The 15,504-nt window shown below is 45.0% G+C and overlaps 1 protein-coding gene across 3 annotated transcripts in view; it reads left to right on the plus strand.

The window, feature by feature from the left end:
- morn3 (MORN repeat containing 3) overlaps positions 1 to 15,504 on the plus strand; it is a 39,302-nt gene that overhangs the window by 16,756 nt on the left and 7,042 nt on the right. For 2 of the 3 annotated variants that reach the window (XM_069933291.1, XM_069933290.1), the window contains exons 2-3: positions 952 to 1,109; positions 14,768 to 14,927. In XM_069933291.1, coding sequence (XP_069789392.1) covers positions 952 to 1,109; positions 14,768 to 14,927 — 318 coding nt within the window. Of the gene's footprint in view, positions 1 to 951; positions 1,110 to 12,905; positions 12,977 to 14,767; positions 14,928 to 15,504 lie in introns of all 3 variants that reach the window. The other variant, XR_011356271.1, reaches the window with a different exon arrangement.

A 15,504-nucleotide genomic window follows, 5' to 3' on the forward strand; every position in this document is an offset into this window, starting at 1 on the left:
GTATATGTTGAAGGTTTAATGGGTTTGGAGGGGGGTGGGAAGGAGGGAGGGAAGGGAGGGGGAAAAAAGGGGAGAAAATGACACTGTGTATATTCAAGAGGGAAATGTTTGTGTGTATTTTGATTAATATGGTTCATAGTGTGAAAAATTAAAAAATTAAAAAAAAGAATGGTTCTCCCTTTCAAAATCACTGGTCTTAAATTTATCAAATTCTGGAACAGACTGTGAAAAGCCTTCCCTCAGTTCTTCCAATGTATAGAATTATCGCTGAACTGTGATTTTTGTAGTGCTTGTGTGAAATGTTAAATGTTAACTGTGACCATTCAGTCCCTCATGTCTGTACTTACCTTTACAGTGATCATCCCATTTTACTAAAACGGGAGCTCGTAATACTGCAAACAGAAGGAAACTTGCAGACGGCAGCCATAAATGCTGTTTTCATAATGCATAGTTGGAAGAGATACTAAATGTTATATTTGGGTATGATGGGACAGAGCTATGAATTTCAGTATGTTCAGAGAGCTTGGAGATATGGCACTGTACAGGTACACAATCCTTTATCTTGTACCCTTGGGGGACAGTGTGTTCTGAATTTTGAAATTTTCCGGATTTCGGAAACCCCACCTGAATTGTTCTGTCATATCCACCCCCAACCCCTTCCGGTCCCTCGGCTGCCTCCCCCAACCGCCAGTCCCTCATCCGCCTCCCCCGACCACCCAGCAATCTCCCCCGACCGCCGGTCCCCACTTGCCGGATTTTGGAGCTTTCTGAATTTTAGATGTCTGGATAAAAGATTGTGTACCTGTAATAACATAAATGAATCAAAGGTGGATTATAGGAAGAAGATGTAACAACAGCTGAATATTGAAGTTTAGTTTATAAATTGCAAAAGAAACAAAAAATTCCTAAATTTTAAATAATTTCTTATTCTTTATATTTTAATGTAAATAGGAAAGGGAACACAGAAGTGGAAATCTAATGGAGCTATTTACGATGGTGACTGGCAATATGGAAAAAGAAATGGCTTTGGAACCTACAGTTTACCAGATCCAGTCAGTGGAGAATATAGGAAAGTATATTCAGGCGAATGGAAAAATGGGAAAAGACATGTGAGCACAGAATTATTTTATGATTTAAGTATCAGTTAATTGTTTTGTAAAGCACATCATTGGCACGAATAGTGTCTAATGATAAGGGAAAGTAAAAAGTGAGCAATTTAACAAAGAAATATTAAAACAACAAGTAAACGCATCAATAGATGTGAGGGGGAAAAAAAATTAACAGAAGTTAATGTGAGTCCCTTGTACACTGAGATAGACAGGAGAAATTCTATTGGGAAATAATGAAATGGTAGAGAAATCAATCAAGAATTTTCTAACAGTCTTCACAAGAGAAAATGTATAAACCTCTGAGAAATGGTGGAGAATAACAGGTGTGGAGAAAATGAGCTGAAAAAATTAGCTTTATAATAAGATAGAAATGGGACTGAAAGCAATTGATTTGATGATGACCATTATCCTATTATCCTTGATTTTAAAAACAATTATACTGTCATACCCTCAGCACTTGTCAACAAGCTCTAAAATCTGGGCCTCTGCCCCTTTCCTGCAACTAGATCTTTGATGTCCTCAATGGAAGACCACAGTCAGTAGGAATCAGATATGTCTTCACTGATGATCAACACAAGCACACCTCAAGGATGCATGCTTAGCCCACTGTTTTACTCATTCTACACACGACTGTGTGGCTTGACACAATTCAAATGCCGTCTATAAATTTGCTGATGACACCATTGTTGTCAGTAGAATCAGAGATGGCAATGAGGAAGCGTACAGGAGTGAAAGAAATCAGCTAGTTGAGAGCTGTAACAACATCAACCTTGCACTTGACATTAGCAAAGCTAAGGAACTGATTGTGGTCTTCAGAAGGAGGAAATTAGGAGAATAAAATCCTCATTGAGGGGGTCAGAAGTGGAAAGGGTTAAGAACTTTTCTTGAGTGTCAACATCTCTGAAGATCGATCCTCGGGCTTCCTTGTTGATGCAATCATGATGAAGGCTTGCCAGTGGCTATCTTTGATGAGGAGTTTGAGGAGATTTGATATGTCATTAAAGACTCTTGCAAATTGCTACAGGTGTTACTGTGGAGATCATTCTGACTGGTTGCATCACTATCTAGTATGGAAGTGCCAATGCATGGGACAAGAAAAGATTAGAGAGAGTTATGAACTTGGCCAGTGGCACCATTGCTTCAGTCTCCACTCCATTGAGGACATCTACAAGAGGCAGTGCTTTAAGAAAGCAGCCTCTATCCTCAAGGACCCTCACCACCCAGGCTATGCCCTATTCACACTTCCATCAGGAAGAACTTGTATGAGCTTGAAGAATAACCAGAATTAGCTTCTTCCCCTCTGCCACCAGATTTCAGAATGGACAATGAAACACAGATGCTACCTCATTTTCTCTTCTTTGCACTATTTTAAAAAAAAATGTAATTTATAGCAATGTTTGTACAGTAATACTGCCACAAAACAACAAATTTCATGACATGTTCATGAAATTCTGATTCTGATTCTGAATTGGCTATGAAGATTTTAAAACTGTGTCCTCATAATTTGGACATTGGGAAATATACACCCAATTTTTAGGAGGATTGAGAGACAAAAATAGTGAATTGAAGATCAGTGAAACTGAAGTCACTATTAGGTTAATGCTAAAACCTATTATAAGTGACAGTATGACATTTAATTAAATAGATTGAGCAGAATCAACCTGGATTTATGAAATGGAAATTGCATGATTACAAATCTTTTTTAAGACTGTAACTATCAAAATAAGTTTGGGTGAATGGTAGACAAAATTTAAAGCATTTCATGTATGTTACATTCTAAATGTTGTATTATCTGACAATAATGAAATCTTTACCTTTTTTACCTGTTTTATGTATTTGGACTCCTAGAGGCCTTCCCTTAAGGGGTAAATTGAAAATTGATTTAAAAAAAAAACTCAAAATGGTGTAAGAATAAATAGGTCATTTTGAATTTTGAGACCATGACAAGTAGCGTGCCCCAGCTGCCATAATGGACATCAATGACTGGATGAGGAACCAAGTGTAACATTTCTAAAGCTATATGAATGTGTGAAGATGTGGCATGTGCATATCACACTGGACAATAAAGATTTTGCTTCCTGAACACTTCTGGGTATATTTTATGGATTTTGGGCTTCTGATCACAAAAATCACCTTAATATTTCCTATCACGCTCCATTTAAAAAAAAAGGCTATAACCTATTTTTGTGATTTCCTGTCATATTTTAAGTCTACCAGTATATTGCCCACAAAGCAAGCTGTTGTGGTCAGTCCAAGCATGCCTGGGCATGCATTCAGTGGAGGTGCTGCAAATATCTTTGGCCTGGGCATGCATGAAAGGCATTTAAAGATGTTGTTAAGAATTTTCTTGGCAACGACAGAGCATCAAACTACATCCAGCTGATTGACAACCTGCTTCAAGCAGGCAAAACTATAAAGTGCAACATGTCATTGAAAATCATTCTCTGTATTTGCACTTGGACGTCTTCCCCACTGATCTTGGTGCAGCCAGTGACAAACATGGTGAAAGGTTTCACCAGGACATTGCAATAATGGAAAAGCAGCATGAGGGCAACTGGAATCCATTTAGCAGGTGATCAAGAACACAAATGGAATATTGTCCTTCATTGCAAGAGGGATTGAATTTAGGAATAGAGAGCATATGCTGCAAGTGTATAAGGTACTGGTGAGACTGTGTGCAGTACTAGTCCCCTTATTTGAGGAAGGATGTACTGGGTTCACCAGGTTGATTCCAGGGATGAACAAGGAGAGATTGAGACATCTGGGATGGTACATGCTGAAATTTAGAAGTCTGAGAGGGGATCTTATAGAAAAATATAAAATTATGAAAAGCATAGATAAGATTGAAGTCGGTAAGTTGTTTCCATTGGTAGGAGAGACAAGAACTAAGGGATATAGCTTCAAGATTCAGGGTAGTAAATTTAAGATGGAGATGATGAGCAGGAACTGCATTTCACAGAGAGGGTAGTGAATCTATAGAATTCCCTGCCCATTGAAGCAGTAGAAGTGACCTCAGTAAATATATTTAAGATCAAGGTTGGATAAATTTCTACATAGTAAGGAAATTAAGGAATATGAGGAAAAGGCATTGTTATGTTGGGAATGTATCAGTTTCAGTGGGTTCACAGAGAGACGAATCTGTACACATGTGTCACAATCAAAGGTAAATTTATTGTACATAGGGGAGAATGACAAGTGATACTTTATCACTCATACTACTTAATAGCTATATTATGGCAGCCTGTGGCATTCCAACACTCAAGATGGCATCCGAACATGGCGATCCAGCAAGTGCCATGACGACTAAATCAGCTTTCTTCATGAGCTGCCAGCTGCATGGTGGGAAACAGCGAGTACCAGCGGGAACGCCAGCCTATCTACGGCTGGAAAGCCGGTGACGTCACTTTCACTGGAAGCAGTGAAACCACCAGGCCCTTCAGGCCTATACAAGGCAGGGCGAATCATCAATAAAGCTAGTATCGACTGTACTCAACTCATGTCAGTGTATTGCTTTCATACTCTGATGTAGCATACTCTACATTGGTGACCCCGACCCGTCCAAATGGGGCTTTGGACTTGATGATGGAGGAACAAGCAACTCTCCATGCAGTTTCACTGAAACTGTCAACGTTCTGGACTTTGCAGCCGCTGGTGTGGTTCAAGCAGGCTGAGGCCTAGTTCAAGATTCGTCAGATCACAGCCAATGCCACGAGGTACAAGTACACAATCCTTTATCCGGAACCCTTGGTGGACTGTGTGTTCTGAATTTCGGATTTTTCTTGATTTCAGAACAAAAGCCAGCTACCCCAGATTTAACCCCACCCAAATTGCGCTGGCGTCTCTCCCTCCCCCTTGTCCACCCAAGTCATGCTGCCGTCTCTTCCCCCCCACCTGAGACACGCTGCTGTTTCTCTCCCCCACCCCGCCCTCCCGCCGCCCAACCTAGCTGTGCTGCTGTTCCTCTCCCTCTCCCTCTGCTGTACCAGCACCAGGAAAAAAATGCCAGTTTTTGGAGCTTTCTGGATTTTAGATGTCTGGATAAAGGATTGTGTACCTGTAATATTATGTGATGAGCTTGTTCAACTAGGACACACCCAGGGCGTTGATTTCCTCTGTCAGCCTCCGGACCAAGGCAAATATGTGGCTATCAAAGAGCTATTAACCCACACTTTTGAGATCTCGAAACATGAGCTCATGGCCTATCTGCTGCACGTGGATGATTTGGGGGACAGGCCACCTTCTGGTCTCATGATTGACATATTAGCATTAACCAATGGCTACAAGCCTTGCCTGCTCTTCGAGCAGATTGTCCTGGAGTGATTACGGAGGATATCCAACTGCTGCTTGCTGAGGAGGACTTCAGCGACCACAGAAGGTTGCAGCTCAGTGGACATTCTCTATCCTCTGGGGAGTGAAGAGAGACTCCAGTATCGTAGTAGACCAAGTCGCAAGGCCTCAAGCACAGCAGACGACTGGATCACCACAGATAACCTGCAGGCTAATGGACCACCCCCTAGTTGAATAGTACTATTTCTATCACCAATGGTGGCATTCGGAGGACCGTTGATGCCGCCCTCCCTGCACATTTCAAGGAAGCGCCATGGCTGACCGTCACTAGTGGCTGTGGTGGCTGGCCAACGAGTCAGCCTTCTCCACATGTGGGACTCCTTATTGGGGTAACGGTTCCTAGTTGATACTGGGCCGAGATCAGTGTCCTGACACCTGCAACAGATAACCAGGCCCAGCCCTCAGGGCCATAAACAATTCCAACATCTGAACCATTGGCCCCCGCACCATCCCGCTGGTGAACGGCTGGTTCACATGGACGGTCATCCGGGCAGCAGTGCTGCAATCTCTACTGGGAACAGACTTTCTCAGGGCTCATTGTTCGTGGACCTAAAAGGGTGGCGGTTAGTGCAGGCCAGGACTTTCCAGACCTTCCCCCAGGAGAGGCCAAGCTGACTGGCCTCCACCTCCACCTCCATTCCATCATTGCTGATGATAACGATTTTCCATGTATCCTGGCAGAATTCCCTCCATTATGGTACCACAATTTACCTCAACAGAACCAAAACATGGGGCATGGCACCACATCCTTGGGTCTCCCCCTACACGCCAGGGCATGTTACCTCCCCCCTGAAAAACTCAACCTCGCTAAGGGGGAGTTCCAGAAGATGGAATACCTAAGGATGGTGCAGTAGTCAGACAGTCCCTGAGCATCCCCCCCAGACGTGGTACCGAAGGCAGCAGGAGGATGGAGACAGTATGGGGATTATCGCTACCGCAACAAGGCCACCACGCCATCAGGTATCTAGTGTCCCACAGACCAGACTTCACTGTGAAAAGGGGGCACAGATATTCTCCAAGGTCGACCTCATAAGGGGCTATCACCAAATCCCGGTCCACCTGGAGGACATTGGTAAAACTGCCATCATCACACTCTTCAATTTGTTTGAGTTCCTGAGAATGCCTTTCGGACTTATAAACATGGCTCAGACATTCCAGAGGCTGATGGATGTGGTGGGCCGGGATCTCAAGTTTGCATTCATTTACTTGGACAACATTCTGATAGCCAGCTGCAACCACCAAGAACATGCGGCCCACATAAGGCAGTTATGCACCCGCCTCAGTGAGTTTGGCTGACCATCAACTTGGTCAAATGCCAGTTCGGGCAAGAGATAATAGACACAGGGCGACACCTCTGCTCAAAAAAGTAAAGGCCAGCAGGCGTTTCAGCAAGCTACATACAGTGAAAAGCCTCCAGGAGTCCACCGGTATGATTAATTTATACCACTGCTTGCACTCTCTCTCACACACACACACACACACACACACACACACACACACACACACACACACACACACACACCTCTAAATGTAGTCCACACCTTACCAATGACTCCTCTAGCGATGTCCACAGTTAAGTAGCTTGACGTGGAGCAGCATTTGTAGTCAGGACTGAGGGAGGGAACATAACTGGAGTTTATACTGTTCTGAGCTGGGCTTCTGGCCAATGGTGATGCTGAATCATTTAAATGAGCAAATGGAAAGGTGTGCACCAATGGGTGGCCGAAGTCCAACTTTGATTGGCAGGTGATGTAACTTCCAACTAGGTTTCATGTGATCCTCTACCATCCACAATGTTCCACACAGGGAGGCTGTATGATTCTCCGCAATCCACATATTACAAGCAGGTAGGTGGAAATGAGCCTAACATCAGATCAGCCATAATCACATTTCTTATATTCGTATCAATGCTGGCTGACTATTGTTGGATACTGACATGAGGCATCAGATGCTGAGTACAAATGAAAAACAGCGGCACAATATTTTTGGGCCAGTTGAACTAACTCAATGTGTCAATATCATTATGTGATCATGCTAAATTCAATAAAGGTTAATTTAATGTTTCTCCAACTTCCTACGTGATATAGCAAATCTGAAATTATATTTGTGTCCCGCTTGAAGTTGTCTATCCTAATTCCCAATTTTTTTTCAGGAAGCAAACCTTTTGTCCAGTGTAATTGTGTGTTAAAATTTAAGATCATTCATTTTGGTTGGGGGGGGGGGAGAAACAATGGAGTTTTTTTTAATGTTGTTAATTCAAATTGAAAGGTTTTGGTGCTCAAGGGACGTTCGGTGTCTTTGTAAATAAATGACTAAAAATTTGTGTCCTGATTCAGCAAGTAATTAAGAAGATGGAATGTTGGCCTTTCTTGCAGGATATTTCAATACAGAAGCAGATGTTTTTCCCAAGGTATTGGGTACATATCCTTATGATAGAGAGAATGCAACCGATGTCACCAGATTGATTCCTGGGATAGGGTGTTTATCTGTTGGAGATTATAGGCACTTTGGGCATATGTTCCTCTGAGAAAAATCAATGAACCATATTCAGTTCTAAAGGGACACATTGGCAATTGAAGACTGAGATAACAATAAACTTCTTCACCTGGTGAATAATTTTTAGAAAAATTATCCATCCAAGAGCTGGGCAGACACTAACACTGAATGTATTCAAGGGAGAGATCAATTTTTTTGTATATTTAAAGTATCAGGGTTAGTGTAGAAAGGTGGCACTGATGGAAAGGATGAAATGTGGTGGTGTGAGCAGTGGAAGAAACACAGCCACCCCGTTGAGGGTCATTAACCACTGTTTTTATTCAAATTCAGCGCATCCCTATAAAGGCAGCATGAGCTCAGTCACCTGGTACATTATGACATCGTAATCACTGCCCAGGGATGCTGGAGTCAGAGAGAAACCTCTGATGATGCCATTTTCCCATGGCTGGCCCGCCACGTGGCGATACAAGCAGGGCCAGTTCGCCATGAGGATGTGCGCCATTACACAACCCCCTCCCCCCCACCCCCCCCCCAGAACCAGCTATGTGTCCTGTCGCTTTGGCTGCCAGCCCTGGCGCTTGGGCGCAGCCGTCTGCACTGGCTGTGATAAGTCCAGATGGGCCGCCTTAAGGCAGTCCACCGTAAAAAGTGTCTCTCTTCCCCCCAACGTCCAGGGTGAAGGTTCCGCCGGACTGGTGCAAGACTTTGTATGGTCGCTGTAGTGGTGCACCTTGTGGTCCCCTCCGCACGAAAATGAACTGGGCCGAGTCGAGCTCTTTGGGGAGATGAAACGGCCAGGTGCTGGGGGTGGGGGAGCTAGGGAGGCCAGTTGCCTGCGTAGGTCCGCCAGCAGGTTTTTGTCGGTGGCAGTTGTGTCAAGGTGTGGGCCGAAAAACTCACCTGGCAGGGAAAGCGGTGCGCCATAGACCATCTCCGCTGCTGAAGCCTGCAGGTCCTCCTTTGGTGCTGTCCTAATCCCAAGGAGGACACAGGGTAGTTCATCCGCCCAGACTGATCTGCAGAGCCTGGCCATAAGCGATGTCTTCAGGTGCCTGTGGAACCTCTCCACCAACCCGTTGGACTGCAGGTGGTATGCTGTGGTGTGGTGGAGCTTGACCCCCCAGGAGCTACGCCATAGACAGACATGAACTGCACCCCTCTGTCACTAGTGATGTGCACTGGGACTTCGAAATGGATGATCCAATGGCTGACCAGAGTCCTGGCGCACGTCTCCGCGGAGTCCTCCTTAATCAGGACGGCCTCCGGCCTCCTTGTGGCCCAATCCACCACTGTGAAGAGGTAACGAGCCTCCTTGGACACTGGCAGGGGCCCGAAGACATCAATGTGGATGTGTTGGTATCTGCGAACCGCCGGGTCGAAGTTCTGAATGGGGGCTCGCGTGTGTCGCTGGACCTTGGAAGTCTGGTACCTGGTACAGTTCCTGGCCAGTTCCACCGCCACCTTCTTCAGCCCATGCCACACAAACCGCTCCACGACCATCCGCACAGTTGTCTTTACTGCTGGGTGAGCAAGGTCGTGGATCAGACTGAAGACCTTCGCCCTCCATTGCAGCAGGACCACCAGGCGCAGCGTGCCTGTTGAGATGTCACAGAGCAATGTGTCCGGGCTGCTGGGCACCCGGACATCCTTGAATTTGAGGCTCGAGATGGCGGTCCGCAAGGCCTGTGTCTCTGCATCATTCCTCTGTGTCTGAGCCAGTTGCTCTTAATTCAGGCCGGGCACGAGAGTGCTGATGGCTGGACGGGAGAGCGCATCCGCCACTGTGTCGGATGTCAGTCCTGAACTCAGACACGTACGAAAGGTGGCACTGCTGTCTGGTGGACCACGGATCCTTGGCCATCGCCAGTGCTTGAGTGAGGGGCTTGTGATCCGTGAAGGCTGTGAACGGCCTGCCCTCGAGGAAGTAGCAGAAATGATGGTTGGCCAAATACAGTGCCAGGAGCTCTCGGTCGAAGGCGCTGTATTTGTGCTCCGGAGGGAGCAGCTGCTTGCTGAAAAATGCCAGTGGGTGCCAATGTCCATCGAGCCACTGTTCCAGAACCCTCCTCATTGCTACAGCTGAGGTGTCCATGGAGAGTGCCGTGTGCACCTCCAGCTGCAGGTGCACTAGCAGCGTGGTGCTGGCTAGAGCCTCCTTTGTCATGATGTAAGTCCTGTCCGCCTCCTCTGACCATGATAAAGTCTTTTCTTTGGTGGCCATGAGTGTGAACAATCGGCGCATGGTGCACTCAGCTCCGGGGATGAAACAATGGTAAAAGTTCACCAGCCCCGTGAACTTTTGGAGGCCTTTCAGGGTGGAGGGTTTGGGGATCGTTGAACAGCCTCTACCTTCTCCAGCACCAGCATGGCCCCAACCGCCGAAATGGTGTGCCCCAGGAAGTGGAGGGACTCCTTGCTGACTCATTTGGTTGCGTCCACCAGCCGGGCAAAGAGTGTGCAGAGATGGGCTTTGTGTTCATCGCGGTTGCAACTGGCAATGAGAATATCATCCAGGTAAATGAATACAAAGTCCAGGTCTTTTTCAACCACATCCATGAAGTGCTGGAACGTTTGGGCCGCGTTCTTTAGACTGAAGGGCATACGCAGGAACTCAAAGAGGCTGAAAGGGGTGATAATGGCCTTTTTACCAACGTCGTCTGGATGCACCAGGATCTGATGGTATCCCCGAACAAGGTCCACTTTGGAGAAGACCCATGCAACATGGAGGTTGACAGAGAAGTCCTCTATGTGGGGCATCAGATACCTGTCAGGGGTGGTTGGGTCATTCAACCATCGGTAGTCCCCGCACGGTCTCCAGCCCCCGGATGATTTCGGGACCATATGTAGCGGCGATGCCCAGGCACTGTCCGAGCGCTGGATGATTCCCAGTTCCTGGAGTCTGGAGAACTCCTCCTTTGCCTCATGGAGCTTCTTGGGAGGCAGCTGCCTGGGTCCAGCATGCAGTGGGGGGCCCTGTGTGGCGATGTGGTGGAAGACCCCATGCTGGGGCAGGGTGGTATTGAACCGTGGCTCTATGATGGCGGGGAATTTGTGGAAGATCTTGTCGAACTCGTCCCTGGTGGCGATTTCGGGCCTGTAGGCTTCTGCTGTGTCCAGTCGGGTGGAGTGGAACATTCGGGCGTTGACCAGCCTTTTGCCCTTCATGTCAACCAGCAGGTCGTGAGCTCTGAGTAAGTCGGCCCCTAACAGAGCGGTGCCCTCAGAGGCTAGGATGAACTTCCAGTGGAACTTCTTCCCAATCTGGATCTGTGCCCTGCGGGTGCCGTAGATCCTGATGGTGGAGCCGTTGGCCGCCCGCAGGATTGGACCTCGAGATCGGGTGCGAGCCGCTAATGCTGTGGGGGGAAGGATGCTGAGCTCAGCCTCTGTGTCCACCAGGAATTGGCGGCCGATGGATCTGTCCGTCACATGAAGGAGGCTGTTTGTGTGGACAGATGTCGCAGCGATCATCGGCAGTTTCCCTGAAACCCGCAAGGCTGGTGGCACTTTCGGGCTTGCGCTCCCCAGCGCTGGTGGTAGAAACGCCAGGTGGACTGGCCCTCCTCTTGCTTGGTCTTGGGAGCAGCTTGCGGTTGACTGGCTTCTGATCGTGCCACCTGGTTGAGGGCTGCCTCGTTCTCCCACTTCGTGTGCTAGAGGGCATCCACACGGGCTGCTGCTCTCCTCGGGTTCATGAAGTCTTCATCTGTGAGGAGCAGCTGGATGTCCTCTGCCATCTGATCCAGGAATATCTGGCAGAAGAGAAAACAAGGCTTGTGGTCTTCTGCCAGGGTCAGCATTTTGTCCATCAGTGCCGATGGACTACGGTCCCCAAGCCCATCTAGGTGAAGGAGCCTGGAAGCCCGTTGCTGGGGAGCTAGCCCTAAAGTTCCAAGCAGCAGGTCTTTGAGGGTGGTGTACTTGCCCGTAGCCTGGGGGTGGTGGATGATGTCGTCCACCCTCGCTGCCGTATCTTGGTCCAGAGCACTCACGACATGATAGAACATTGTGGTATCTGAGGAGATGTTGCGGAGTTGAAATTGTGCTTCCTTCTGCCAAACCATGTTCTTGGTCAGTGGGTCCAAAATGGGGGGAAGCTTGATGGAGACAGTGTTAACCTCTGCTGAATCCTTGGTGTTTTGAGTCCAGAAAATCGTCTGGGCTCGTCAGGGTCACCACTGTGGTGGTGTGAGCAGTGGAAGAAACATAGCCACCACGCTGAGGGTCGTTAACGACAATTTTTATTCAAATTCAGCACGCCCCAAAAGGACAGCATGAGCTCAGTCACCTGGTGCATGGAGACATCATAATCGCTGCCCAGGGTGCGCGCAAGAAGGGATGCTGGAGAGAAACCTCTGACGACGCCATTTCCCCATGGTGCCCCGCCATGTGGCGATACAAGTGGGGCCGGTTCACCATGCGGATGTGCATCACCACAGGGCCATGATTTTCATGAAGTGCTGAGTGGTCTGGTCTTGCATTTTTGTATTTTCTGGTATTAATTTTGTGATTCTTTTTGATTTTAATTATCCATTAGAGTTGACTACTTCAAGTCGATCTGGTAAAGATCCATATTTCATTGTTATATTTATCTATTTCTGAGTGGTGTAACAATTTTGTCTCCAATGGATTATTTACCATGTATTTGAAACCAGTGTTATCCCATTCTATTAAATCAGGTGCCCTAAATTGCCAACATTAGCCTCTAAATATAATTCTTGCATCTTGTGTGAAAATTATTTGAAATACAATAAAACCCTTGGTATCTGGCACCTATGGGGATTGGAAGATGCTGGATTAGTGAGTTTCTGGTTGCTTGAGACTCACTCTTAGAATACCTAACTAATGCACCAGCATTAAGAATAACAGTTTAAAATACTGTATTGTACTTGCACTGAACAAACTTCACTTGCATAAATATATAAACCTTAAAGTATTTTACTTTATTTTCAGTCATACTCTTTGAAAATATTTGACCGTTGCTGCATCTGTTGTTCCTCTCCCTCCATGGAGCCACCCGAAAGGTGAACAATAACATTATAGATAATTAACCCTCCAAGTTTATAGATAAAGCCTTACCAATATACTTTACAATATACTAATAAAGACTCTTACAAAATGGTGTGACAGATTTGTGCTAATATTAATCTTCAAGTATATAAAATTCTATATTATATTTCTTAGTAAGGGAAGAAGTGGGCTGGAGGGACATATACATACATTTACATTTTACAAAAACACAATTGTACTCAGAGAGTCTTTTTAAGGGGAAGCTGGCAGATCTCTGAGACCATTTGTCTATAAATCCATTGGTCAGTGGAAGCTATGTAAACAGCCGTAACATGAAGTATTCAAGAAGGATTGCTGATCAAATAAGAGACCATCTGTTGATTATCTATGTTTTTAGAATTGAAGCTAAGAAGTTAGAGTGCTGACAGATGGCAGCTGTTCAAATAATTAAGTTCTTGATTCAATTACCTGTGCAGACAGGCCAGAGCCTGTTGACTCATGATTCATACTTTTGAAGAAGGCATTATGAACTTCAAAGACAGAAATGGTGTCATGTCATGTGATGAGAAATTTTGAAGAATATATTACTGAATGAGAGGCATTTTGAAACCAGAGATTATTTGCCATCCTGTAATTAAGACAGGATTGAAGATAGAGTAATCAGAAAAGCTACTGTTACATGTCACTCCTGGTCAAAGGAGAACACAGAATAAGTGGCTTTTGAATGAGGAAGACCACTTCTTACTGTCTTTTTAAGAGGACAGCCTTGTTATGTCCATGGAAATGGTAATTTTTGATTAAGAAAGCAAAAGTAATCTTGCATTTGAAGCAAACATTTTTATATGGTTACTTAGTTCAGCCCTTGCCTGGGTTTATGAAATCATCATGAAAGAAAATAGCCACTTCACTGTCTCTTTGAAAGGAGGACAGATTCATCGTATGGAACACACATTCCAAAACCTCCAGATTAAGAGAGAAAAAATCATTTGTATGAAGAAACATTGCTCTGAACACAACTCTACAGATATTTGAGAATTTTAAAGAGGTCTGTTGACAATGTTTCAAAAGAATTGTTTTTGAGCAAGAATTTAAAGAAATCTCACACTTATTCCATAATTGCTTTTGAACAGCAGTAAAGGCTTTGAGTTTCAACACAAAAACTTTCTGAGACTGAACTTTTAAATCATCTCTTCAGAATCAAGCTTAAACTATAATAGTTTAGGTTTAACACACACACATATATTTGAGCATAATGACGTTAAGAAAGAAATGTTATGTTATTACTAATTAATAAAAATTGTTTTTGAAGGTACCATTGTCTATGGTTATTACTGCTAGCTTAGTAAGTAACAGCTCAGATAAGGAGATATTTTAAGAAAGTTACCCAACGGTGTGTGGATTCAACCTGCTCTTCATCCTGGGTGATGCCATTTTATTCAAACACAACTTTATTCAAACAGCTGATATGAGCAAAGCATGACCAAAACACTCTGCTGGCTGAATATTTGTTCCCATCTTCAAAGAATATTGACTTTTACAATTTTAAACTTTTATTTTAATTTTTATCTTGTTTTTAAAAAAATATTTATTGTTCTAGACTTTTGTTTGCGGGTTGTGTGAGGTTTTCCAGTTGTTTAAATTATGGATTACAGATGTTTTATTGTATAAGGTGTGGCTTTTTGTTTCATTTTTTTTATTTTGAAACCCTAAAGTTTTATTGGACCTTCAAGGGTACCATTAATATTTTCTTACATAATGATTATCATTTTCACTTTGTTCTTTGATTTAAAAAAAAATATTTGTAGGGCTTGGGAATCAACTTTTACTCAGATGATGATGTTTATGAAGGCCATTGGTATTCTGGCAAGAGAGATGGCTGGGGCAGAATGTACTATGTTGATTGTTCTACATATGAAGGTGAATGGTCTAATGACTTGCCCAATGGTCAAGGAATGCTCCGTCTTGGTGAGTAGTCTTTTACAAGATACTTGGATTATTTAAGACTAATTTTCTCAAATGAACAACAAAATTGTAGCTTGAATGTAATTTTATTTTAAAGTTTGGATTAAGAAAAAGTTCTGCTAATCAAATCTAGAGCTCATCTATATCTGCTCACATTCTTTCTTTGGCTTGGCTTCGCGGACGAAGATTTATGGAGGGGGTAAAAAGTCCACGTCAGCTGCAGGCTCGTTTGTGGCTGACCAGTCCGATGCGGGACAGGCAGACACGATTGCAGCGGTTGCAAGGGAAAATTGGTTGGTTGGGGTTGGGTGTTGGGTTTTTCCTCCTTTGCCTTTTGTCAGTGAGGTGGGCTCTGCGGTCTTCTTCAAAGGAGGCTGCTGCCCGCCAAACTGTGAGGCGCCAAGATGCACGGTTTGAGGCGTTATCAGCCCACTGGCGGTGGTCAATGTGGCAGGCACCAAGAGATTTCTTTAGGCAGTCCTTGTACCTTTTCTTTGGTGCACCTCTGTCACGGTGGCCAGTGGAGAGCTCGCCATATAATACGATCTTGGGAAGGCGATGGTCCTCCATTCTGGAGACG

This window comes from Narcine bancroftii, chromosome 4 (genome assembly GCF_036971445.1).
Source record: "Narcine bancroftii isolate sNarBan1 chromosome 4, sNarBan1.hap1, whole genome shotgun sequence".
Lineage (NCBI taxonomy): Eukaryota > Metazoa > Chordata > Chondrichthyes > Torpediniformes > Narcinidae > Narcine > Narcine bancroftii.